The 27,616-nt window shown below is 42.6% G+C and overlaps 1 protein-coding gene across 1 annotated transcript; it reads right to left on the minus strand.

Moving 5' to 3' along the window:
* Positions 1 to 2,481: 2,481 nt before the first annotated feature.
* LOC124686672 lies at positions 2,482 to 26,553 on the minus strand. The gene is made up of 4 exons (XM_047220574.1): positions 26,452 to 26,553; positions 2,963 to 2,998; positions 2,669 to 2,881; positions 2,482 to 2,589 (listed from the first exon to the last, which is right to left on the minus strand). Exons 1-4 carry the CDS (start codon positions 26,515 to 26,517, stop codon positions 2,551 to 2,553), a joined length of 354 nt encoding a protein of 117 aa, XP_047076530.1. The 5' UTR covers positions 26,518 to 26,553; the 3' UTR covers positions 2,482 to 2,550.
* Positions 26,554 to 27,616: the final 1,063 nt, after the last annotated feature.

A 27,616-nucleotide genomic window follows, 5' to 3' on the forward strand; every position in this document is an offset into this window, starting at 1 on the left:
AGCAGAGGTTTGTAGAACAGCAGCAAGTTTTCCCTTAAGTGGATCACCCAAGGTTTATCGAACTCAGGGAGGAAGAGGTCAAAGATATCCCTCTCATGCAACCCTGCAACCACAAAGCAAGAAGTCTCTTGTGTCCCCAACACACCTAATAGGTGCACTAGTTTGGCGAAGAGATAGTGAAATACAAGTGGTATGAATAAATATGAGCAGTAGTAACGGCGTGTAGTTGATGGTGGTAATATGGTAGCGATAGTAACGCGATAAAACAGATAAACAAGCGATAGTAGCGGTATTTAGGAACAAGGCCTAGGGATTACACTTTCACTAGTGGACACTCTCAACATTGATCACATAACAGAATAGATAAATGCATACTCTACACTTTTGTTGGATGATGAACACATTGCGTAGGATTACACGAACCCTCAATGCCGGAGTTAACAAGCTCCACAATAATGCTCATATTTTAGTAACCTTTAGTGTAAGATAGATCAAAAGACTAAACCAAGTACTAGCATAGCATGCACACTGTCACCTTCATGCATATGTAGGAGGAATAGATCACATCAATATTATCATAGCAATAGTTAACTTCGCAATCTACAAGAGATCATGATCATAGCATAAACCAAGTACTAACACGGTGCACACATTGTCGCCTTTACACACGTGCGAGAGGAATAGAACTACTTTAATAACTTTGCTAGAGTAGCACATAGATAGTAGTGATACAAACTCATATGAATCTCAATCATGTAAAGCAGCTCATGAGATTATTGTATTGAGGTACATGGGAGAGAGATGAACCACATAGCTACCGGTACAGCCCCGAGCCTCGATGGAGAACTACTCCTCCTCATGGGAGCAGCAGCGGTGATGAAGATGGCGGTGGAGATGGCAGCGGTGTCGATGGAGAAGCCTTCCGGGGCACTTCCCCACTCCGGCAGGGTGCCGGAACGAGGACTCCTGTCCCCCGGATCTTGGCTTCGCGATGGCGGCGGCTCCGGAAGGTTTTCCGTATCGTGGTTCTTCGCATCGGGGTTTTTGATCCGGGGGCTTTATATAGGCGAAGAGGCGGCGCGGGAGGGTCGAAGGGGTGGCCACACCATGAGGCGGCGCGGCCGGGGCCTGGGCCGCGCCGGCCTATGGTCCGGGTGGCCTGTGGCCCCCTCCGGTCCTTCTCGGGTGTTCGGATGCTTCCGGTGAAAATAGGAACACTGGGTCTTGATTTCGTCCGATTCCGAGAATATTTCGTTACTAGGATTTCTGAAACCAAAAACAGCGAAAACAGCAATCGGCACTTCGGCATCTTGTTAATAGGTTAGTTCCAGAAAATGCACGAATATGACATAAAGTGTGCATAAAACATGTAGGTATCATCAATAATGTGGCATGGAACACAAGAAATTATCGATACGTCGGAGACGTATCAACATGCATCACGACGGTGACCCAATGATTGCCATTAACGTTTACAGCGAGATAGTACTGCAATAAAAATATGTAAGTATGTTTCAATATACACTGAATGAATTGTGTACACCATTGCATTGCATGTGCTCGTACCTTCGGTTTATGGAAATACTCGTCCATGCATATGTGAATGGCTCGATTCTTCTCTATTTCGATCTGGTGGTGGCCGGGTGGAAAAACATCTCTACCCCTCGTCCTCCCTTCTATGAGATGCGTCGACCTCCATGTGGTGGACAGGACACGATCATCTGGAACACGACGAGACAAGTGTCGCACATAAGCATTGATGACCTGCAAAATTTATTGGTACACACAACTAATTAGCCCTTCAATCAAGAAAGTTATTGTGTAATACAACAGGGATAAAAAAATTGTTTTTACATCGCCCATCAACCAGTCATGGGTTATAATAGGTGCAACATGGTGGGCAGTCAGCACGAGTCCTTCGAACTGTAAACTTTTTTGTTGCGGCGTCGGGAGCACTTTGATAGTTCTTTTACAAGTGACACGGCAGCTTCGACGTGATCTTCTGTCAAATCATTTACCTGAAGTAGTGCATCTAGTGAATGGAAGTTACCTGCAACGAACAAGTAACGGGTGAACTGCGGTTAGTGAAATGCAAAGGTCGTTAAGAAATTTGCATGTGACACGAACAAACTTACCCTCAGAATTTTTGTCATCTCGGATTTGACGCTTGTTTGCCATTTTTTCAGACAAGTAAGGGGACCGGACCTTTGCGGATGGTATGCGCTTCCGCTTCTGAGGTTCATTTGGCTTTGCAGATACAAATGCTGAAGATGATGAGCGGGAACATCATTTGTAATTTCGATAGGATCTTTTTTGTCACCCTTGCTGCAATTAAAGAGTACAGATGGTTGAGGATCATCGATCATTAATTTGCGTGCAACAGGTGGTGCAGGTGTGCTGCCATTTGCATTGTCTAGCTCGTCCTCGTCAACATCCTCGTCGTCGGCATCCTCGTCCTTCCGAACCGATGTGAAGTACTTTGATGGATAAACTCCCTTCTGGCTGCTCTCGCTTTCCTTGTCCCCTTCAGACGTGCCTTTGTTCTCACGTCTATAAATGATCCCCTCCTAATTTAACTTTGCAATAACTCTCTGCAATGGGAAAAAAATGTGTCATGGCAGGTCCAAAATGAATGATGCGTGCATAATTAAACTCGTCATGTTTTTACCTCTGCGCATGAATCTGCTATAGTTGCAATCTGCTTACGGACAAGAGTAAGCTCCCCAGCCATGCGATTAACCCTTTCCAAAAGATGCTCCATGTAAGGGGGGTTTTTCGCAGGAGTTTTTGTGGCCTTCCTTGAAACGGATGTTTTTCTCCCAACACTATTTCCTGTGTTCATTTTTGAGAGTCTATGCTCCGCAGTAATATCGTTGTCAATCTGCATGTTACAAAATCAAATTAGTTATTGTTGTTAAACATGAGCTGCTGAAACAAATATGAACAAGAAAAAATTGTTTACATTTCCCTTCCCACGGCCATATTGCGCGTCGGAGGCGTCTCTCTTCTTCCCTTCTACTTTGGTCCAGTTCTTCATCAATGGGTACATACATACCAATGGGTTAAAGGCTGGTGCACCGAGGAGGTTGCACCTTCTCCCAATACATGTACTGCAGAAGAAAAGATATTAAGAATGATTAAGAAATAGTTGTGACCAAAAAACTGCAGTTAAATATTACCTGAGTAAGAAATATTACGGTTTACCTGTAATGCCGCCATGTTTCCTTTTGGCCACTGCCTCATTACTCGTCCACCTTTACACTGCCTTATGCCCTCCAAGGTGTACTCCAGAGTGAATGAGTTCCAGTTTATCTTCCTAGCTCGATCGAGGTCTTCTACCAATGCATAGATCGGCTTCGAAATTACCGTACTAGAGTACGGTGCAATTACTGTGGCGAGAAGCACCATCATGGCCTTGCGTACAAAATCGTCATCCGAGGCACCACTAAGCTCAACATCCAATATTAAATCATCAATTAAGAGATTCTCTGTTGACGGATCGAGCCACTCAGGTGGTATCCGTCCCTGCGCTTCTTTGCCTTCTTGAGCAATTATGGCCACAGCGTTCAAACCTTTGTCCTCTAAACCAAATAATGCGTAGATTTCTTTGCCTCCTAGGGAAATATGGTCCTTTCCCTCATTGAACCCAAATGTACTTGTTTTAAGATCAAAAGCTTGCACTAGAAACTTCAGCACAGACTGCCGCATCTTTATCCTTGGCATTTCGAGCATACAATGTACACCGGAGCCAAAAAGTGCACCTCGTTGTTCGTTTGACATGTTGTCAACAAAGCTGCACCATTTTTCAACCGAGCAAGGAACTTCGTCAACTTCTTCCATCCTGTAGATAACATACATGATTATAGCAATTAAAAATTAGCAATTGTGTTTAAGGTGTCGATTTAACTAAAAGTTTTGTACTTTTTGGTGGTGATACTACGGGTATAACAGTAAAAAAAAATATGGGACTAGAACAAGGTGATGCGAGAGCGGTGTATAATTAAATATAAGCATCCCTACTGATTCATGAATTTTAAGTACTGAATACATGGAAATATAAGTAATACTGTCTCAAATAGAATACTTATTAACTAAGGCAGGATTGGTAATACAACGCCATTACCGGACATGCCGGAAAAAGCCCCGGACAGGCCGGCCAAAATCCCCGGACAGGCCGAAACAGCAACGGACTAGCCGGACTAGAAATCCCGGACTGTCCGGCATGCGCGCCGGACTTGCCGGAGACATTGACGGACTGGCCGGCGTGTAGGGGAACGGACTGGCCGGCGTCGGGAGCTCAACGGACTGGCCGTCATGGTGAGCAACGATCAGGCATGTGAAACTTGTTTATCCATTACCTATGTGTAAGACTATGTTTCATCGATTTCATGTGTAAGACTATGTGTGTTGGATTCCATGTGTATGATTTTATATGTTGTATTCCGTTAGCTATTGTTTTGTAATGGAATGCTTGTGATACTTCCTGTATTTTCATATGTGAATTTCGTTGACAATAAGTTTGCTTGTTTACACTGACTCTGTCATGTGTAAACCTTCAGCCGGACAGGCCGGGAAGTACAGCCGGACAGTCCGACAAAAGAAATATGCTTGTTCTTACTCAAGCCGGACAGGCCGGACACGTGGGACGGACAGGCCGGCAAAGCAACGCATGGCCATGCCGGCCAAACAAGGTCGCTGCACGGCCTGTCCGGTGACTTGTCCGGGCAGTTCATGTAGCCCCTGGAACTTAACACCATCTCCGCCGGTCTGGCCGGCCGAATGTCACGGCCTGTCCGGCGCCCTGGACGGACACATAGTACAGTATGCCGGCCTGGCCGGTCACTTGTCCGGGCAGTTCTTGTAGCCCCTGTAACTTAACAGCACCTCCGCCGGTCTGGCCGGCCCAATCTGGCGGCCTGTCCGAACCCCTGGACGGACACACAGTACATTTTGCCGGCCTGGCCGGTCACTTGTCCGGGCAGTTCCTGTAGCCCCTGGAACTTAACACCACGCTACCCGGCCTGTCCGGCGCTTTTACCAGCCTGTCCGCATCCTGTTAGTCCGGCCAGGCCGGTGACATGTCTGGGCAGTCCGTGGTGGTATTTTGTTTGACGTTTCTTAGTTGTGGAAACACATTGAAACTGAAATTTATATAATAAATCACAATGAATGGAAGTACATGAAAATAAAAAATGGTATAGAATCACAAATGGTTTCGGTCAATTACAATTAAGGCGAAGTAAATACATAATCTTCAACGTAAAGCGATAATTTTGTAATTTCGGTAGTGAAGATGCACTTCTACTTGTTTTCTTTTTCCATATATCTGCATTACAAAACGAAATTATTTAGTACTCGTTTAACATAGATTTAATTAATCGGTCTAGCTAAGAAAAATCTGTAAGCACACTTACTCTGGATGTTTTTTACACAACTTTTTGTTCCGTTTGTTATGACCGATGACACCACAGGCGGTGCACCCCTGATTCCGGGTCTTACGCTCGTCGAACGCTAGTGGTCTACCATTTTTCGTCACGGGGTGATTTACCTCTTGTGCAGTTTTTGTGTTTTGCTTAGGTGCTCCTCTCGTGGTAACCTTATCGGGATCACCAATCGGAACTGCATTGCCTTGAAAATCATATGGGTCTTCTTCAGCGAAGGCTGTGTGACCATCATGTCCATTCTTTTTCGCATATTTTCTTGCTACTAAGCCCTTCATATATGCCATGAACTCATTATACATTGCTGGATCATCTACTACCGCATCCATAGCTTCCGCCGATACAGTTTCCATGTTGTTGTATCTTTTTCGCTTCCCCGGCCCTGAGTAACCGTACGCGAAAAGATCGCTTCTGCGCCTTGCTGGCAATCCATTTCTTGCCAGTTTGGAGAATCACCGAAGAACACAACAGTCCGGTATTTCGGACAATTTCAGGTGCTTCAATACATATAGGATATGCTTGCATGGAAGCCCCTTACGATTCATTCTTCGGCAGCTGCACTGTATTAACTCTTTCGGCTGATTAGGACTATACTCCACGATAAATGAGTATCTGCCGCTATTCCTCCATTTGACCATAAAATGTTTAGAGCCCCCTGTTCCCACATATTCCTCAAAAATCTCGAGGTCACCAAGCTTCTTCACATCCTGCTGCAAGATGTAGAAGTTGGCTGGACTGAAGGCATGGGCAAGAGCAACCTCTATCTCTTTGGATTCAATAACTGCCACCGGTAAACTCTGGGAACAGATGCAGTCATCTTCGGCCTTGATACGTCCAATTTGCATCACTATTTTATATCATAATTTGCTGTTATTCATTGATATATTTCATATTTGGAGATGATACTTATGTTATTTCATCTATTTTGCATGTTTCATGATTATTGGAGGATCGCGCACCGGAGCCGGGATTCTGCTGGAAAAAGCACCGTCGGAATGCAATATTTCGGAAGATCAACGGTTGACGGAAATTATATGAAAAATCCTATTTTTCCAGATGACGAAGGGAGCCAGAAGGGGGAGAAGAGGGGACCCGAGGTGGGCCCACCCCATAGGCCGGCGCGGCCCAAGGCCTGGCCGCGCCGCCCTGTGAGGAGGGGGCCCACAGCCCCCTCTCGCCTCTTTTTCTTCGCGTATGCCTTCGTCCCGAAAACCTAAGCTCCAGGGGGTACGTCGCGAAGAGCCACAGCCGCCTCTGCGGGGCGGAGAACACCAGAGAGAAAAGAGCTCTCCGGCAGGCTGAGATCTGCCGGGGAAATTCCCTCCCGGAGGGGGAAATCGATGCCATCGACACCGTCATCGAGCTGGACATCATCTCCATCACCATCATCATCATCTCATCATCATCACCGCCGTCTCCACCGCTGCACCTCATCACCGCTGTAACAATTTGGGTTCGATCTTGATTGTTTGATAGGGGAAACTCTCCCGGTGTTGATTTCTACTTGTTATTGATGCTATTGAGTGAAACCGTTGAACCAAGGTTTATGTTCAGATTGTTATTCATTATCATATCACCTCTGATCATGTTCCATATGATGTCTCGTGAGTAGTTCGTTTAGTTCTTGAGGACATGGGTGAAGTCTAAATGTTAGTAGTGAAGTATGGTTGAGTAATATTCAATGTTATGATATTTAAGTTGTGGTGTTATTCTTCTAGTGGTGTCGTGTGAACGTCGACTACACGACACTTCACCTTTATGGGCCTAGGGGAATGCATCTTGTACTCGTTTGCCAATTGCGGGGTTGCCGGAGTGACAGAAACATGAGCCCCCGTTGGTATATCGATGCGAGGAGGGATAGCGAGGATCTCGGAGTTTAAGGTCTGTGGTTAGATTTATCTTAATTACTTTCTTGTAGTTGCGGATGCTTGCAAGGGGTATAATCACAAGTATGTATTAGTCCTAGGAAGGGCGGTACATTAGCATAGGTTCACCCACACAACACTTATCAAAACAATGAAGATTAACTAGCCGTATGTAGCGAAAGCACTAGACTAAAATCCCGTGTGTCCTCGAGAACGTTTGGTCATTATAAGTAAACAAACCGGCTTGTCCTTTGTGCTAAAAAGGATTGGGCCACTCGCTGCAATTGTTACTCTCGCACTTTACTTACTCGTACTTTATTCATCTGTTACATCAAAACCCCCTGAATACTTGTATGTGAGCATTTACAGTGAATCCTTCATCGAAACTGCTTGTCAACACCTTCTGCTCCTCGTTGGGATCGAAATTCTTACTTATCGAAGATACTACGATACACCCCCTATACTTGTGGGTCATCAAGACTATTTTACGGCGCCGTTGCCGGGAGTGAAGCGCTATTGGTAAGTGGAATTGGTAAGGGAAATTTCTCTTGTTTGTGCTGATTTTATTTCGCTCTCTGCTTGTAACTCATTATGGAGAGATATTCTCTTGAGTGTTTATTTGGGAAATCTACTACTACTGCAAAGGTAGTGGATGAGGCGCCAGGTAAGGAAGAAATGCCATACAAAATACCTATGAAAATTATTGAACGTGTAGTGGGTAACCGTTATACGGGGATGGAGCTGTCCACCACCGGAGATCATTTCTTGTTCTTACATGAATTATGCGGTTTATTCAAGTGTGCAGGTATTGCTATGGATGAAGTGAGGAAGAAACTATTCTCTGTATCGCTGTACGGTAAAGCGGCACATTGGTATAAATTCTTGGATAGTGGGGATTCTCTTGAATGGAATGATATTGTGCCCCGGTTTTATTCTAAGTTCTATCCTCCAAGTGAGATTCACAAAGATCGGAATCGCATATATAATTTTTGGCCTCATGAAGGAGAAAGTATTGCCCAAGCGTGGGGAGATTGAAGTCTTTAATGCTCAAATGCCCCATTCATGAGCTTCTGGTAATATTATTATTGATAATTTCTATGCAAGACTTTCTTTTCAAGAAAAGACCTTGCTGGATACTTCTTGTTCGGATCATTTACACGCAACAAGGAAGAGTTTAAAAGGGACCTTCTTAATCGGATCCAAGAATATACTTGAAGGATGGGAGAACGACAAGGATAGAGAATCGGGTATAAATTATGATTATAAATGCATTGAAGCTTTTATGGATACTTGATAAATTTCGTAATATGAGTGCTACTTATGGTCTTGATTCTCAAGTTGCTTGCAAATCTTTATAAAGCTTTTGCTTCTCATTATGAATTGCCTAAGAAGAACTTTGATAAGTATCATGAACCGTATAAAGATAAAATTGATTCATCTATAAATAAATGTGTTGTTGTTGAAACTGTTGATCATGTTATTCCTGAAGCTTATATTGAAAAAACTCCTTTCCCTGCTAAAATGAAGGAGTATTCTGTTATAAATAGTGCGGTTCATAAAAGTGAAAAGAAACCTATAGAACCTGAAGAACAAATAAAAGTTGAACCTGCTGTTGCAATTGTTAAAGATCTTGCGACTGAAAATGTGGAGGATGGTCATATTATTTTCTGTGAAGATGCCTCTAATATTGTTTCGCATCCTAATAAGTCTAGGAAAGCTAGTGTTCCTATGCTATCTCGTTAGAATTGGTGATCATTGTTATTATGGTTTATGTGATATTGGTGCAAGTATTAGTGCTATTCCTTATGAGCTTTACACGGAGATTATGCACGAAATTGGTTCTTGTGAACATGAAGATATTGATGTGGTTATTCGGCTGGCTAATAGAGAAACTATCTCTCCAATTGGTATTATTCGAGATGTGGAAGTTCTATGTGGTAAGATTAAATATCCTGCTGACTTTTTGGTACTTGGTTCTGCTTGCTAGTAAATATTGTCCTATCATTTTTGGTAGACCTTTTCTAAATACTTGTGGAGCTATTATAGATTGCAAGAAAGAGAAAATTTTGACTAAATTTGCTGGTGAATCTTATGAGTTTAACTTCTCTAAATTTACCAAAACTCCTTATAAAATTGATTCGCCTAATAGTGATTTTAAAGTTGAACAGTGTGCATCTATTGCTCTTGCTCCTAGTAATCCTTTGCAGCAATATTTGGAGAATAGTGAGAGTGAAGTTTTTAGGGAAGAAAGAGATGAGCTTGATGAAATTTTCCTTCGTCAACCTATTCTTAAGCATGATTTACCGGTGCAAGATTTGGGTACAACACAACCACCAAAGGAAGATCCTGTCTTTGATTTAAAACCATTGCCTGATAATCTTAAATATGCTCATATTGATGATAAGAAAATATATCCTGTTATTATTAGTTCTAAGCTTTCAGAGTTTGAAGAAGAAAGGTTATTGGAAATATCGAAGAAACACCGAGGTGCTATTGGCTACACTCTTGATGACTTGAAGGGGATTTCTCCCTCTATTTGCCAACACGCCATTAATATGGAAGATGATGCGAAGCCTGTTGTTGAACCTCGGCGTCGTCTAATTCCTAAGATGAAGGATGTGGTAAGAAATGAGGTATTAAGACTCCTTGAAGCTGGTATTATATATCCTATTGCTGATAGTAGATGGGTTAGTCCTGTGCATTGTGTTCCTAAGAAAGGAGGAACAACTGTTGTGCCTAATGATAATGATGAGCTCATCCCTCAAAGAGTAGTTGTAGGGTATAGAATGTGCATTGATCATCGAAGAGTTAATAAGGTTACTAAGAAAGATCATTACCCTTTGCCTTTTATTGATCAAATGTTAGAAAGGTTATCTAAAAATACTCATTTTTGCTTTCTTGATGGTTATTCTGGATTTTCACAAATTGTTGTTAAAACTAAAGATCAAGAGAAAACCACTTTCACTTGTCCCTATGGAACATATGCTTATAGACGTATGCCTTTTGGTTTATGTAATGCTCCTGCTACTTTTCAAAGATGCATGTCTGCTAAAGTTGAAGCAATTGAGAAGATGCCCTATCCAAGGGATGTTAAAGGTATTCGTAGTATTCTTGGTCATGCTGGGTTTTATAGGAGGTTTATTAAAGACTTCTCTAAGATTTCAAAGCCTCTTACTAATCTTCTCCAAAAAGATGTACCTTTTGTTTTTGATGATGATTGCAAGGAAGCTTTTGAAACTCTAAAGAAAGCCTTAACAACTGCCCCTATAGTTGAACCTCCTGATTGGAACTTACCATTTGAAATTATGTGTGATGCTAGTGATTTTGCTGTAGGTGTTGTTCTTGGACAACGAGTAGATAAAAAATTGAATGTTATTCATTATGCTAGTAAAACTCTTGATGCTGCTCAAAGAAATTATGCTACTACTGAAAAAGAATTGTTAGTTGTAGTCTTTGCTTGTGATAAATTTAGATCTTATATTGTTGATTCAAAAGTTACAATTCATACTGGTCATGCTTGCAATTAGATACCTTATGACAAAGAAAGATGCTAAGCCGAGGCTTATTAGATGGGTACTTCTTTTGCAAGAATTTGATTTACATATTGTAGATAGGAAAGGTGCCGATAATCCTGTTCGTCGATAATTTATCTAGATTGGAAAATATTGCTTATGATCCTGTTCCCGTTAATGATAGTTTTCCAAATGAACAATTGGCTGTAATAAAGGTGAGCTCGCGAGAGCAGTCCTTGGTATGCTTGATTATGCTAACTTTATTGTTTCCAAGTACTTGCCTCCAACCTTTTCATCTCGACGAGAGGAGGAAATTCTTTTATGACTTGAGCCATTATTTTTGGGATGACCCACACTTATATAAAGAAGGAGTGGATGGTATTCTGCGAAGGTGTGTTCCCGAATATGAACAACAAGAGATATTGAGTAAATGTCATGGTAGTGCTTATGGAGGACATCACGCCGGAGATAGAACCGCGCAAAGGTTCTACAATCAGGTTTTTATTGGCCAACTCTCTTCAAAGATGCAAGAAAGTTTATTTTATCTTGTGATGAATGTCAAAGGGTTGGTAATATCTCCGGACGCAATGAAATTCCTATGAATTATACTCTTGTTATTGAACCGTTTGATTGTTGGGGATTTGACTTCATGGGACCTTTTCCCTCTTCGAAGGTAACACTCATATACTTGTTGCTTGTTGATTATGTTACTAAATGGGTGGAAGCCATACCTACAAAAAGTGCTGATGGTGAGACCTCTTTAAGAATGCTTTTAGACATTATTTTTCCTAGATTTGGAGTTCCTAGATATATTATGACGAGATGGAGGTTCTCATTTTATTCATGGTGGTTTTAGAAAAACTCTTGCTAAATATGGTATTAATCATAGAATTGCTTCCGCTTATCATCCTCAAACTAGTGGGCAAGTAGAACTATCAAATAGAGAGATTAAATCTATCTTGCAAAAGACTGTTAATAAAACTAGAAAGAATTGGGCTAGTAAATTTTTTGAGGGTAAAACAGTGGGGTTAACCCACTGCAATTTTTATTAATAATAAAATAGTACAAGAGAATAAATTACAAAGAGAGTGAGAAACTCTCAGAAAATAAAAGAACTAATCTAAGCTATGGTTTGAAGCCATTCTTTAAAAGAGGTAATGTGCTTTTTCTTCATTACGTGCACTAACATTTTTAGCTCTTGAGTGTAAATAGCTTTCCAGGACCTGAAAGTGGCATTCTGATTCTCAAAGAGCTTATTATTTCTCACAATCCAAATTCCCCAGGCTGCCAGAATTATCACATCCATTGCAAAAGGTAATTTTAGTAAAGTTCTCATCTCCTCGAATGCTTCCATAATGGATAATCTTCTATCTCTCTGTGGACATATAGAATTCCAACATTGTTCAGCTAGAGGACACCTCTAGAATAAATGGACTAGTGTTTCTTCCACGTGACACTCCATTGCAACACAATGATAGTTTTGAAGTTGGAAGTTTTTCCTTCTTAGCAGGTTCCTTGTATTTAATCGATCATGCAAGAGCAGCCAGAAGAAAAATTTATGTTTTGCTTGGCATGAGGTCTTCCAAATTCTGTTGAAAATTTTGGGGGTGGGGGTAAAACCAATCATAGCCTTATATGCTTTTTGTGATGAAAATTCACTATTTCCCCAAATATAAGTCCACTGGTCTCCATTCCCTTCTTGTACTCTTATGAGAGTATTTTGGCAGATCACTTCTAAGGTCTGATATTCTTCATAAGCTTTGTTGTGAGAGTGGCGGATGAAACAGGTCTTCCAGGTTTTCAGTATGAATTACCTTCTCCACATTCCAGTCTGTATGTTTAGCAAATGTAAATAAGTGAGGAAATTTTTGGTGTAAGCAGTTTTGTTCCCAAAGATCTGTCCAGAAGTTTACAGTCCTTCCATTACCCACAGAGCATTTAGCTAAACCCTTGTAAATATCAAGAAGCTTGAGATGTGATCTCCACCAGAAAGAGCCTTCCAAACTATTTGTGGGTAATTCTCCATTACTGTAATATGTATCTCTGATTAAATGTACCCAGGGTATGTCAAGGTTATTGAAGAATTTATGTAGATTTTTCAGCATAAGTGCCTTATTCTGTACCTCCAAGTTGAGAACTCCTAGTCCTCCTTGCTCTTTAGGTTTGCGATTTTTTTCCAGGCTACAAGAGCGAGAACCATTAGCTTGCACTTCGTTTGTTTTTTCCTCCATAAGCAATGTCTCATATATTTCACCACTTGTTCTTTTATAGAAACTGGGACATCAAAGCAGCACATGAAGAAGATTGGCATGGATGACAAGATCGTGATTTAACTAATTGAAGCTTTCCTCCATAATTTAGGAAATCTGCAATTCCACCAAGCCTTGCTTGAGTTCTCCGAATAATTGGCATAAAATGTTCCATGCTAGGTTTGACAATACACAGGGGGAGACCAAGGTAAGTGAAAGGAAGAGACTCTTTTTTGCAATTAATTGTTGCAGCAAAATGATTGAGCCTTTCTTCACTTATGGGCTAGTAAATTGAAGGAAGCACTATGGGCTTATAGAACTGCTTATAAAAACCCCATGGGAATGTCACCTTATAAAATGGTTTATGGAAAAGCTTGTCATTTACCTTTAGAACTAGAGCACAAGGCTTATTGGGCTGTTAGAGAACTAAATAAAGATCCTAAACTAGCCGGTAATAAGAGGTTGCTGCAATTAAGTTCTCTAGATGAATGGAGAAGTGAAGCTTATGAAAATGCTAAACTCTTTAAAGAGAAAGTTAAGAAATGGCATGATAGAAGGATTATCAAAAGAGAGTTTAATATTGGGGACAAAGTCCTATTGTATCGGTCTCGTCTCGGATTCTTTGCGGGGAAATTACTCTCGAAATGGGAAGGACCATATGTTGTTGAGGAGGTGTATCGTTCGGGAGCAATTAAAATTAGTTCTCTCCAAGGCAATGCCACGCAAGTGGTGAATGGACAAAGACTCAAGCATTATATCTCAGGTGATTCTTATAATGTTGATGTTGATGTTATTCGAGTGGAAACACCGGAGGCTTTCATCAAGGGTCAAATTGACGATCCGCCGAACTCGACTTTGAATAGGTAACAGTACAGGTAATAAAAAGTTCGTGATTTACTTTCCGAACATTGTTTTTGCTGTTTTTGGAAAATATGAAAAATTACGAGATCGAAACGGAGTGGAGGAGACGCACGAGGGCGTGCCCCCATAGGCCGGCGCGGGCCCCAGCCTGGCCGCGCCGCCCTATGAGCTGGCCGCCTCGTCGCCTCTTTCCGACTCTGGTTCGACCTGGTACTTTCCGTTTGTTGTGAAATTTTTTGCTATATAATCCCCCGGACCCCTGGAGGTCCGTATATCGTTTTCTCGACGTGTTTTGTTTTGAGCTGTTTCTGCCAGGATCTATTTTCAATCTAGGAGCACCATGGTCTCCAACAACAAAGACAAGGAGCCTTCGGAGGAAGGTATCCAAGACCCCGAGTTGAAGGAAGAAGTCAAGGAGGATGAAGAGGAAGTCGAAGAAGTTCCGCGAGTACGCCCGCGCACCACCGTTGCAAGCATCGGAGTGGTGTCAAACCCGTTCAACGCCAAGAAGAGTGCACGGATTAGCACCGGAGGAGGAGTTCCACGTCATTACCTAGCTCCAAAGACATCTTCTTCAGGCACTTACCATCCCTTCCGCAATCTAATCTACAATAATCAAATTGAAAGGACTCCCAAGGCAGCATTGCCTAGCAATTGGGATATAGATCGTTCTAACACCGCAGGAAGGACGAAGCCTCGAAGCTCGAAGGGTGGGGAAATAACTCCAAGAATTGGGACTCGCCGTTTGATATACTTCTTAATCGCGTCGAGCACAATTCCAGAGATGATCCGTAACCTCATGTACAAGATTGATGAGCTTCAGGAGCTTGTGGAGAAGCTTGTCGGGAATTCATCACCACCATCGCCAAAGGAGTAATTCATCATCGGTATTGGCATCCCCTTGGTTTGTTCCAAGCTTGGGGGAGTGCCGCGGTATCACATCATCACTACCTTTTACTTTTTACTATCAAGTAGTGTCATATCATGAGTAGGGAAGTTATCATATAAGATGGGTTGCAGTGTGGAAGTATCTCTCCTTTAGTTGGTTGTCTATGTATCCCTTGGTGTGAGTTATCGTTATGAAATATTAATGAGAAGTCTTATTATTTACATATTGCACACCTTATTTTAGTTTGCAATTTCTATTATATGATTGATTTTGATTTTAGTATTGGTACCACTTTGGGAGCATTGAGTAAATCTAATTGGTTTTGGCAAACTTAGCATTGGTCAATAGCAACAACACCTTGAGGTTTAAGTAGAAAAGAGAAATACATATAGTTGTTTCATTGTCTTCCTTTCTTGTTAGCTCATAGCTTATTATTCTGAAGTTAAAATTATTTGTGCTTACAAGAAAGATGCATGATTATGTCTATCACATGTATATTTGCTTGTTTCCCTCAACTCTTATGCTTGCTAATTAACCTTGCTAGCCAAAGACCTGTACCGAGAGGGAATGCTTCTCGTGCATCCAAACCTGAACCCAAACCTATGCCATTTGTGTCCACCATATCTACCTACTGCATGGTATTTCCTGCCATTCCAAGTAAATACTTCATGTGCTACCTTTAAACAATTTAAAATTTATTACTTCTTATTTGTGTCAATGTTTTATAGCTCATGAGGAAGTATGTGGTGTTTTATCTTTCAGTCTTGTTAGGCAGCTTCCACTAATGGACTAGTGGCTTCATCCACTTATCCTATAATTTTGCAAAAAGAGCCGGCAACGGGGTTCCCAGCCCCAATTAATCAACGTTCATTAATAATTCTCTTCACATGTTTTGCTCTGATTCATCAGTAAGCAACTTAATTTTGCAATAGACACTCCTCCATGGTATGAGATTGTTGGAAGGCACCCGAGGATTCGGTTAGCCATGGCTTGTGTAAGCAAAGGTTGGGGGAGTGTCATCCTTAAATAAACTAAAGTACATGTGTAAACAAAAGAGAAGAGGGATGATCTACCTTGCTGGTAGAGATAACGTCCTTCATGGGAGCCGCTCTTTGGAGGTCTGTTTGGCAAGGGGTTAGAGTACCCGCTACCAGTCGTTGACAACAACAAACACCTCTTAAAATATTACTTTTATTCTCCTTATGTGATTTCAAAATTGAAAAAGCTCTAGCACATGATTTAATCCCTGCTTCCCTCTGCGAAGGGCCTGTCTTTTACATTATGTTGAGTCAGTAAACCTATTTCCCTCCATCTCAAGCAAGCATTTGAGTTGTTGTGATCAAACTATTATATTGTGATTTGCTTCATCATGTCTTTTATTCTTCCTTGTTTAGTACAAGTTTTACCTGAATGAATATAGCTTTGAAAAGTTATCAATGATCATTATGATTGAGTATGCAAGATGAGCCATATAAACTTTAACATGAGAGCGCTGCTCAATAGATTAGTATAATCTGTTAACCGTTCTCTGACCAAGAACAAAGTTTGCCATCACCAATTATGATTTCTTATGCACCTTTATTTGTGATTACCTTATACTTGCTTCAAGTTGAGTTATATGAGGAAGTTGTTTACTAGAATGTCTTGTGTGAATGAATATGATGCTTCTTGTCCGTATTTGATTTATCGACTCTTCACTCCATAAACATGTGGTCCTGTTTACCGAGTTCAGTTTCGCTTGGGGACAAGCGAAGTCTGAGCTTGGGGGGAGTTGATACGTCCAATTTGCATCACTATTTTATATCATAATTTGCTGTTATTCATTGATATATTTCATATTTGGAGATGATACTTATGTTATTTCATCTATTTTGCATGTTTCATGATTATTGGAGGATCGCGCACCGGAGCCGGGATTCTCGCTGGAAAAAGCACCGTCAGAATGCAATATTTCGGAAGATCAACAATTGACGGAAATTATATGAAAATCCTATTTTTCCAGATGACGAAGGGAGCCAGAAGGGGGAGAAGAGGGGACCCGAGGTGGGCCCACCCCATAGGCCGGCGCGGCCCAAGGCCTGGCCGCGCCGCCCTGTGAGAAGGGGGCCCACAGCCCCCTCTCGCCTCTTTTTCTTCGCGTATGCCTTCGTCCCGAAAACCTAAGCTCCAGGGGTACGTCGCGAAGAGCCACAGCCGCCTCTGCGGGGCGGAGAACACCAGAGAGAAAAGAGCTCTCCGGCAGGCTGAGATCTGCCGGGGAAATTCCCTCCCGGAGGGGGAAATCGACGTCATCGACACCGTCATCGAGCTGGACATCATCTCCATCACCATCACCATCATCTCCATCATCATCACCGCCGTCTCCACCGCTGCACCTCGTCACCGCTGTAACAATTTGGGTTCGATCTTGATTGTTTGATAGGGGAAACTCTCCCGGTGTTGATTTCTACTTGTTATTGATGCTATTGAGTGAAACCGTTGAACCAAGGTTTATGTTCAGATTGTTATTCATTATCATATCACCTCTGATCATGTTCCATATGATGTCTCGTGAGTAGTTCGTTTAGTTCTTGAGGACATGGGTGAAGTCTAAATGTTAGTAGTGAAGTATGGTTGAGTAATATTCAATGTTATGATATTTAAGTTGTGGTGTTATTCTTCTAGTGGTGTCGTGTGAACGTCGACTACACGACACTTCACCTTTATGGGCCTAGGGGAATGCATCTTGTACTCGTTTGCCAATTGCGGGGTTGCCGGAGTGACAGAAACCCGAGCCCCGTTGGTATATCGATGCGGGAGGGATAGCGAGGATCTCGTAGTTTAAGGCTGTGGTTAGATTTATCTTAATTACTTTCTTGTAGTTGCGGATGCTTGCAAGGGGTATAATCACAAGTATGTATTAGTCCTAGGAAGGGCGGTACATTAGCATAGGTTCACCCACACAACACTTATCAAAACAATGAAGATTAATTAGCCGTATGTAGCGAAAGCACTAGACTAAAACCCCGTATGTCCTCGAGAACGTTTGGTCATTATAAGTAAACAAACCGGCTTGTCCTTTGTGCTAAAAAGGATCGGGCCACTCGCTGCAATTGTTACTCTCGCACTTTACTTACTCGTACTTTATTCATCTGTTACATCAAAACCCCCTTAATACTTGTCTGTGAGCATTTACAGTGAATCCTTCATCGAAACTGCTTGTCAACACCTTCTGCTCCTCGTTGGGATCGACATTCTTACTTATCGAAGATACTACGATACACCCCCTATACTTGTGGGTCATCAGTGCCTCGCTCTCACGGATGCGAACAATGGCATTCTCGTAATGCATTATCAAGTCAACTAGGGTCATACCATAATCCAGGTGAAGGTGAAGGCATGAGTTCAAACTCTCACTTCTCTGATTGCTTTTCATACCAAGGAAATATCCACCGGTCAGATAGGCGGCAGCCCAAATTCTCTTCTTATTGTACATCCTTTTGAGCCATTCTTGGGTACTTTTTGTCTCCCACTTGCGACGAAACGCGCTCCATCTTTCCTCAAAAATGGCTTCTGAAGTGGCGTTGTATAAGAATGGCCGAAATTCCTTTAGCGACTTATGACCAAGGTGTCTCTTCATGTTTTTCTCTATGTGCCAAGTACATAGACGGTGCCACACGTCTGGAAGGACATTCTGAATAGCTAATATCATCGCGGCGTCCCCATCGGTAATAAGACCTTTGGGCTTCTTCTGACACATTGCGGTCAAGAATGTCCGAAGCAGCCAAGCATATGTATCTTCTGTCTCGTCTGACACGAGAGCGCATGCAAACACCGTAGTCTTACGATGATTGTTCAGGCCTACAAAAGGAATAAATGGCATAGCATACCGGTTCATCTTGTACGTGCTATCAAACACCACCACGTCGCCAAAATCCTGATAGTCCTGCCGTGACTGAGAATCACACCAAAACATGCTTTTCAACCGTCCTTCATCATCTACTTGGTAATGATGGCGTGTATTTCACACGTTCGTTGGGCAACCCCAAGAGGAAGGTATGATGCGCACAGCAGCAAGTTTTCCCTCAAAAAGAAACCAAGGTTTATCGAACCAGGAGGAGCCAAGAAGCACGTTGAAGGTTGATGGCGACGGGATGTAGTGCGGCGCAACACCAGAGATTCCGGTGCCAACGTGGAACCTGCACAACACAACCAAAGTACTTTGCCCCAACGAAACAGTGAGGTTGTCAATCTCACCGGCTTGCTGTAACAAAGGATTAACCGTATTGTGTGGAAGATGATTGTTTGCAGAGAAAATAGTAAAAACAAGTATTGCAGCAGATTTGTATTTCAGTATTAAAGAATGGACCGGGGTCCACAGTTCACTAGAGGTGTCTCTCCCATAAGATAAAAGCATGTTGGGTGAACAAATTACGGTCGGGCAATTGACAAATAGAGAGGGCATAACAATGCACATACATGACATGATAAGTATAGTGAGATTTAATTGGGCATTACGACAAAGTACATAGACCGCCATCCAACCGCATCTATGCCTAAAAAGTCCACCTTCGAGGTTATCGTCCGAACCCCTCCAGTATTAAGTTGCAAAGCAACAGACAATTGCATTAAGTATGGTGCGTAATGTAATCAACAACTACATCCTCGGACATAGCGCCAATGTTTTATCCCTAGTGGCAACAAGCACAACACAACCTTAGAACTTTCTCGTCACTGTCCCGGTGTCAATGCGAGCATGAACCCACTATCGAGCATAAATACTCCCTCTTGGAGTTAAAAGTAAAAACTTGGCCGGAGCCTCTACTAGTAACGGAGAGCATGCAAGATCATAAACAACACATATGTAATAACTTGATAATTAACATGACATGGTATTCTCTATCCATCGGATCCCGACAAACACAACATAGAGTATTACGGATAGATGATCTTGATCATGTTAGGCAGCTCACAAGATCCAACAATGAAGCACAATGAGGAGAAGACAACCATCTAGCTACTGCTATGGACCCATAGTCCAGGGGTGAACTACTCACTCATCACTCCGGAGGCGACCATGGCGGTGTAGAGTCCTCCGGGAGATGAATCCCCTCTCCGGCAGGGTGCCGGAGGAGATCTCCCGTAATCCCCGAGATGGGATCGGCGGCGGCGTCTCGAGTAAGGTTTTCCGTATCGTGGTTTTTCGCATCGGGGTTTCGCGACGGAGGCTTTAAGTAGGCGGAAGGGCAGAGTCGGGGCCGGACGAGGGGCCACACCATAGGGCGGCGCGGCCCCCTAGGCCGCGCCGCCTTGTGGTGTCGCCACCTCGTGGCCCCACTTCGTATGTTCTCCGGTCTTCGGAAGCTCCGTGGAAAAATAGGCCCCCGGGTTTTCGTTTCGTCCAATTCCGAGAATATTTCGTTACTAGGATTTCGAAACCAAAACAGCGAGAAAACGAGAACCGGCACTTCGGCATCTTGTTAATAGGTTAGTTCCAGTAAAATGCACGAATATGACATAAAGTGTGCATAAAACATGTAGGTATCATCAATAATATGGCATAGAACATAAGAAATTATCGATACGTCGGAGACGTATCAAGCATCCCCAAGCTTAGTTCTGCTCGTCCCGAGCAGGTAAAACGATAACAAAGATAATTTCGAAGTGATATGCCATCATAACCTTGATCATACTATTTGTAAACATATGTAGTGAATGCAGCGATCAAAACAATGGTAATGACATGAGTAAACAAGTGAATCATAAAGCAGAGACTTTTCATGAATAGTACTTCAAGACAAGTATTAATAAGTCTTGCATAAGAGTTAACTCATAAAGCAATAAATCAAAGTAAAGGTATTGAAGCAACACAAAGGGAGATTAAGTTTAAGCGGTTGCTTTCAACTTGTAACATGTATATCTCATGGATAATAGTCAACATAGAGTAATATAACAAGTACAATATGCAAGTATGTAGGAATCAATGCACAGTTCACACAAGTGTTTGCTTCTCGAGGTGGAGAGAGATAGGTGAACTGACTCAACATAAAAGTAAAGAGAATGGTCCTTCAAAGAGGAAAGCATCGATTGCTATATTTGTGCTAGAGCTTTTATTTTGAAAACATGAAACAATTTTGTCAACGGTAGTAATAAAGCATATGAGTTATGTACATTATATCTTACAAGTTGCAAGTCTCATGCATAGTATACTAATAGTGCCCGCACCTTGTCCTAATTAGCTTGGACTACCGGATCTTTGCAATGCACATGTTTTGACCAAGTGTCACAATGGGGTACCTCCATGCCGCCCTGTACAAAGGTCTAAGGAGAAAGCTCGCATTTTGGATTTCTCGCTTTTGATTATTCTCAACTTAGACATCCATACCGGGACAACATGGACAACAGATAATGGACTCCTCTTTAATGCATAAGCATGTGGCAACAATTATTATTCTCATATGAGATTGAGGATATATGTCCAAACTGAAACTTCCACCATGAATCATGGCTTTAGTTAGCGGCCCAAAGTTCTTCTCTAACAATATGCATGCTCCAACCATGAAGGTGGTAGATCTCTCTTGCTTCGAGACAAGACGGACATGCATAGCAACTCACATGATATCCAACAAAGAATAGTTGATGGCGTCCCCGAAACATGGTTATCGCTCAACAAGCAACTTAATAAAAGATAAAGTGCATAAGTACATATTCAATACCACAATAGTTTTTAAGCTATTTGTCCCATGAGCTATATATTGCAAAGGTGAATGATGGAATTTTAAAGGTAGCACTCAAGCAATTTACTTTGGAATGGCGGATAAATACCATGTAGTAGGTAGGTATGGTGGACACAAATGGCATAGTGGTTGGCTCAAGTGTTTTGGATGCATGAGAAGTATTCCCTCTCGATACAAGGTTTAGGCTAGCAAGGTTATTTGAAACAAACACAAGGATGAACGGTACAGCAAAACTCACATAAAAGACATATGGTAAACATTATAAGACTCCATACCGTCTTCCTTGTTGTTCAAAACTCAATACTAGATGTTATCTAGACTCTAGAGAAACCAAATATGCAAACCAAATTAACAAGCTCTAAGTATTTCTTCATTAATGGGTGCAAAGTATATGATGCAAGAGCTTAAACATGAGCACAACAATTGCCAAGTATCAAATTATCCAAGACATTATAGCAATTTACTACATGTAGCATTTTCCAATTCCAACCATATAACAATTTAACGAAGAAGAACTTCGCCATGAATACTATGAGTAGAGCCTAAGGACATATTTGTCCATATGCTACAGCGGAGCGTGTCTCTCTCCCATAAAGTGAATGCTAGGATCCATTTTATTCAAACAAAACAAAAAACAAAAACAAACCGACGCTCCAAGCAAAGTGCATAAGATGTGACGGAATAAAAATATAGTTTCAGGGAGGAACCTGATAATGTTGTCGACGAAGAAGGGGATGCCTTGGGCATCCCCAAGCTTAGACGCTTGAGTCTTCTTAGAATATGCAGGGGTGAACCACCGGGGCATCCCCAAGCTTAGAGCTTTCACTCTCCTTGATCATATTGCATCATACTCCTCTCTTGATCCTTGAAAACTTCCTCCACACCAAACTCGAAACAACTCATTAGAGGGTTAGTACATAATAAAAATTCACATGTTCAGAGGTGACACAATCATTCTTAACACTTCTGGACATTGCATAAAGCTACTGGACATTAATGGATCAAAGAAATTCATCCAACATAGCAAAAGAGGCAATGCAAAATAAAAGACAGAATCTGTCAAAACAGAACAGTCCGTAAAGATGGATTTTATTAGGCCACCAGACTTGCTCAAACGAAAATGCTCAAATTGAATGAAAGTTGCGTACATATCTGAGGATCATGCTCGTAAATTGGCTTAATTTTCTGAGCTACCTACAGGGAGATAGACCCAGATTCGTGACAGCAAAGAAATCTGGAACTGCGCAGTAATCCAAATCTAGTACTTACTTTTCTATCAAAGACTTTACTTGGCACAACAAAACATAAAACTAAGATAAGGAGAGGTTGCTACAGTAGTAAACAACTTCCAAGACACAAATATAAAACAAAAATACTGGAGTAAAAACATGGGTTGTCTCCCATAAGCGCTTTTCTTTAACGCCTTTCAGCTAGGCGCAGAAAGTGTATCTCAAGTGACATCGAGAGATGGAGCATTGATATCATAAGCTCTCCCATTCGCAGTGGTACTAGGGGCTTTGTCAATTTTAGGCCTATAATAATATTTCTTTGGTTTAGGCACTTTAGAGGCATACATAAACTTTTGCTTCTTTCCCACATAAGCTTTCTCTCTAAACTGTAAAGATGAAAAGGTTGAACCCAAGGTTCCCATAGCTTTTTCAAGTTCGCCAATCCTATTAATTTGACTATCATGGTTAACACAAGTTCCTAGGACACTAATTCTTTCATCAATTCCTCCTAAGGATTTATCCAATTTATCAGTTTTAACAAGTAACATCTCCAACTTAGTTTCAACACTAAAAATTTTCTCTATGGTTTCCAATTTTTTCATAACATTCTCAAGGGAAGTTTCAATTTTAATTTCATTAACAGGTGGTGTTCCAAATAAACTCTCAATAATGCAACTAGCTTCTAAAGCGGGAGCACCTAGGAAGTTACCTCCCGCGAGACAATCAAGAACATATCTATTCCAACTAGAGATACCAACATAAAAATTCCCGAGTAGGATAGTGGTGGAGTGTTTCTTAGTGCACCTATTATGGGCATCACTAATTCTATACCAAGCATCTTTTAAACATTTTCCTCCTTGTTGCTTAAATGAACGAACTTCAACTTCAGGATTACTCATTTTAGCAGTAGTAAATTAAGCAAACTAGATAAAGTAAATGCAAGTAAACTATTTTTTTTTTTGATATAGAGAACAAGACAGTAAATAAAGTAAAACTAGCAACTATTTTTTTGTGTTTTGATATAAGTGCAGCAAACAAAGTAGTAAATAAAATAAAGCAAGACAAAAACAAAGTAAAGAGATTGAGAAGTGGAGACTCCCCTTGCGGCGTGTCTTGATCTCCCGGCAACGGCGCTGAGAAAATATGCTTGGCGCGTAGTTGACGTGGGAGTTAGAAATCTTTGTGGTGTAGCTTTTCTTCGGTTCCCGGCAACGGCGCCAGAAAATATGCTTGATGGCGTGTATTTCACACGTTCGTTGGGCAACCCCAAGAGGAAGGTATGATGCGCACAGCAGCAAGTTTTCCCTCAGAAAGAAACCAAGGTTTATCAAACCAGGAGGAGCCAAGAAGCACGTTGAAGGTTGATGGCGACGGGATGTAGTGCGGCGCAACACCAGAGATTCCGGTGCCAACGTGGAACCTGCACAACACAACCAAAGTACTTTGCCCCAACGAAACAGTGAGGTTGTCAATCTCACCGGCTTGCTGTAACAAAGAATTAACCGTATTGTGTGGAAGATGATTGTTTGCAGAGAAAATAGTAAAAACAAGTATTGCAGACAGATTTGTATTTCGAGTATTAAAGAATGGACCGGGGTCCACGAGTTCACTAGAGGTGTCTCTCCCATAAGATAAAAGCATGTTGGGTGAACAAATTACAGTCGGGCAATTGACAAATAGAGAGGGCATAACAATGCACATACATGACATGATAAGTATAGTGAGATTTAATTGGGCATTACGACAAAGTACATAGACCGCCATCCAACTCGCATCTATGCCTAAAAAGTCCACCTTCAGGTTATCGTCCGAACCCCTCCGGTATTAAGTTGCAAAGCAACGGACAATTGCATTAAGTATGGTGCGTAATGTAATCAACAACTACATCCTCGGACATAGCGCCAATGTTTTATCCCTAGTGGCAACGAGCACAACACAACCTTAGAACTTTCTGTCACTGTCCCAGGTGTCAATGCAGGCATGAACCCACTATCGAGCATAAATACTCCCTCTTGGAGTTAAAAGTAAAAACTTGGCACGAGCCTCTACTAGTAACGGAGAGCATGCAAGATCATAAACAACACATATGTAATAACTTGATAATTAACATGACATGGTATTCTCTATCCATCGGATCCCGACAAACACAACATAGAGTATTACGGATAGATGATCTTGATCATGTTAGGCAGCTCACAAGATCCAACAATGAAGCACAATGAGAAGAAGACAACCATCTAGCTACTGCTATGGACCCATAGTCCAGGGGTGAACTACTCACTCATCACTCCGGAGGCGACCATGGCGGTGTAGAGTCCTCCGGGAGATGAATCCCCTCTCCGGCGGGGTGCCGGAGGAGATCTCCGGAATCCCCCGAGATGGGATCGGCGGCGGCGGCGTCTCGGTGAGGTTTTCCGTATCGTGGTTTTTCGCCTCGGGGTTTCGCGACGGAGGCTTTAAGTAGGCGGAAGAGGCGAGTCGGGGGCCGGACGAGGGGGCCACACCATAGGGCGGCGCGGGCCCCCTAGGCCGCGCCGCCTTGTGGTGTCGCCACCTCGTGGCCCCACTTCGTATGTTCTCCGGTCTTCGGAAGCTCCGTGGAAAAATAGGCCCCTGGGTTTTCGTTTCGTCCAATTCCGAGAATATTTCGTTACTAGGATTTACGAAACCAAAAACAGCGAGAAAACAGAAGCCGGCACTTCGGCATCTTGTTAATAGGTTAGTTCCAGAAAATGCACGAATATGACATAAAGTGTGCATAAAACATGTAGGTATCATCAATAATATGGCATAGAACATAAGAAATTATCGATACGTCGGAGACGTATCAGGTAATCAAAAAAAAATTCAGGATCACTCTTCTTCCTCGCGACCATAATACCAAGTGCTGTGGCAGCATCACCCTTCGCATCTCGTCTTACGAAGCCTACACCATCGTAGCCATGTCTTCTGAGAAAGTTTTTCATAATCATGTACTTTCTCATCCCACTTGCTCCCAAAGATAGTATCTCAGCTCTCTAGTACGGCTTAATCTTTCTGTGCGATCGAAGAAATGGTATTTCGTCCGGTCTAGCTGGTTTATGTCTGTGATTGCCGTAAAAACTTTTGACAACCCATACTCCTCTCGATAGGTCACGCTTCACGGTGAGATTGGCATTGCAGTTGCAACGAGTCTCGGGTCTTAGCCTACGACTGCGGCCTTCCTGCGTTAAAAACTTTTCCTGACGTTTCCCTGCCCTGGAACAGACATACCTCCTTAACCGTATTTCTCCCTTACCACGTTTCCCTCGCTTTGCCCTCTTCAAAATGTCCTTTTGGATGCTGAAGCCATGCTCTCTCGCATAGCTGTTGTACCAGACAAAAGCCGCCGGTTCGGAAGAAAATGTCATGTCCAGTATTTTACAGTGCTCTTCCACAGAGTGCATCTTATATTCATTACTCACAATATCTGGATCTGCTTGACTGTGATGTTCACGCCCATTGTCAGCACCAGATATCACCTACACATGAGGGGAAAATAAGTCATAAAAGTTGTCGTTCCAACGGTAACATTGACGGTTTGCCATACTAAAACTATATACTTACTTCGCTCTTATTTTCAGAGCTTGATTCCTCGTGATGCAGTCCTACCTCCACACTATATTCATCAAACCCAACCTCCATGTCTGAATACTCATCCTCCTCGTGACCACCGTATAGCACCTACACAGCCAAAAACAAAGAATGTAACATGTCACTTCATTGCTTCCATTCATTGGTAGCCATTAAAAAATAATCAACATACTTCACTCATGTTTTACGAGGAGGCCGATGATGGAAGGTTCTCCCCAAAAGGAGGTATATTTTCATAGATCCTGGATTTGAAACTATTCTCCGAAGTAGAATCATCATCGCCCGTATATCCGTCATCCCCGTCACTCCAGGTTGAGCTATAGTCCCCCATTTCTCCAAAAACTACACAAAACCCGCACGCAATAAAGAACTAATGCAAAATTCTAAACAATAACGCAATGCAAATCACTATTTCATATTTAGTACACTTAATTAAACGCACACGGACATCGGACAGTCTGGAAGAGAGACCCCGGCCTGTCCGCCGCTGGCCGGACTGTCTGGTTCTTGTGTGTCGGACTGTCTTCCATGCACCGGACACGCTAAATGAGCCGCCGGACATGTCCGGAGGCACAGATTCAAACTTACCTCCACGTCGTGTCCAGCGGAAGATCGGCTCGCCGGAGAGACGGAGCTCGACGCGACGGCGTGCAGCAGAGGCGTCTCGTCGAGCAGGCCCTGAGGATCGTGGGAGTGCCGAGATCGTCGGGGAGATATGCCCTGGTGGAGGAGGTCTATGGTGACGGAGTGCGGCGCCGACGGCGGCTCGTCGAGCTCCGGGGAGATGCCGGTGAAGAGGAGATCGTGGAGAAGCGACGGAGGAGCCCTGTGGCGGAGGAGTGCGGCGGTGAGGAGGTGATCGTGGCGTCCGAGATCGTGCGACGGGACGGCGGCTGCCGGCTCGTCGAGTTCGAACGTGGAGGAGAACGATCGATCACGATCGTGGGAGGAAGGAGGAAGACGCATACGGTATAGAGACGGTCATATACGAGTTCACATACGGGCGTCATACGGGCTTGGATATGGGTTTGGTGGGCTCTTGAGCCAAAACTAATTTTTGAGGGGGGGCGGGGGGGTTGTACTGGAGCACACGCCTACATACGGTACTAATCTTGATCCTTATTGTGCCAAAAAAAGATAAGTATTCTTCCTCATATGCGAAGATCCATTCTCACAGGGCTCGGAACGCAAAAGCAATAACAAGACAAGGAGGGGAAAGCTGCCGTGAGCGGTGACGCACGC

The sequence above is a fragment of the Lolium rigidum genome, chromosome 2, assembly GCF_022539505.1.
Source record: "Lolium rigidum isolate FL_2022 chromosome 2, APGP_CSIRO_Lrig_0.1, whole genome shotgun sequence".
Lineage (NCBI taxonomy): Eukaryota > Viridiplantae > Streptophyta > Magnoliopsida > Poales > Poaceae > Lolium > Lolium rigidum.

Coding starts and splice junctions, on each gene's coding strand:
- LOC124686672 (XM_047220574.1), bottom strand. CDS start 26,517: ATGAATGGAAGCAATGAAGTGACATGTTACATTCTTTGTTTTTGGCTG. Junction 2,999..26,451: donor TGTGTAGGTGCTATACGGTG/GTCACGAGGAGG, acceptor AAGAAGAGAGAC/GCCTCCGACGCGCAATATGG. Junction 2,590..2,668: donor TAGCAGATTCATGCGCAGAG/GTAAAAACATGA, acceptor CCCATTGCAGAG/AGTTATTGCAAAGTTAAATT.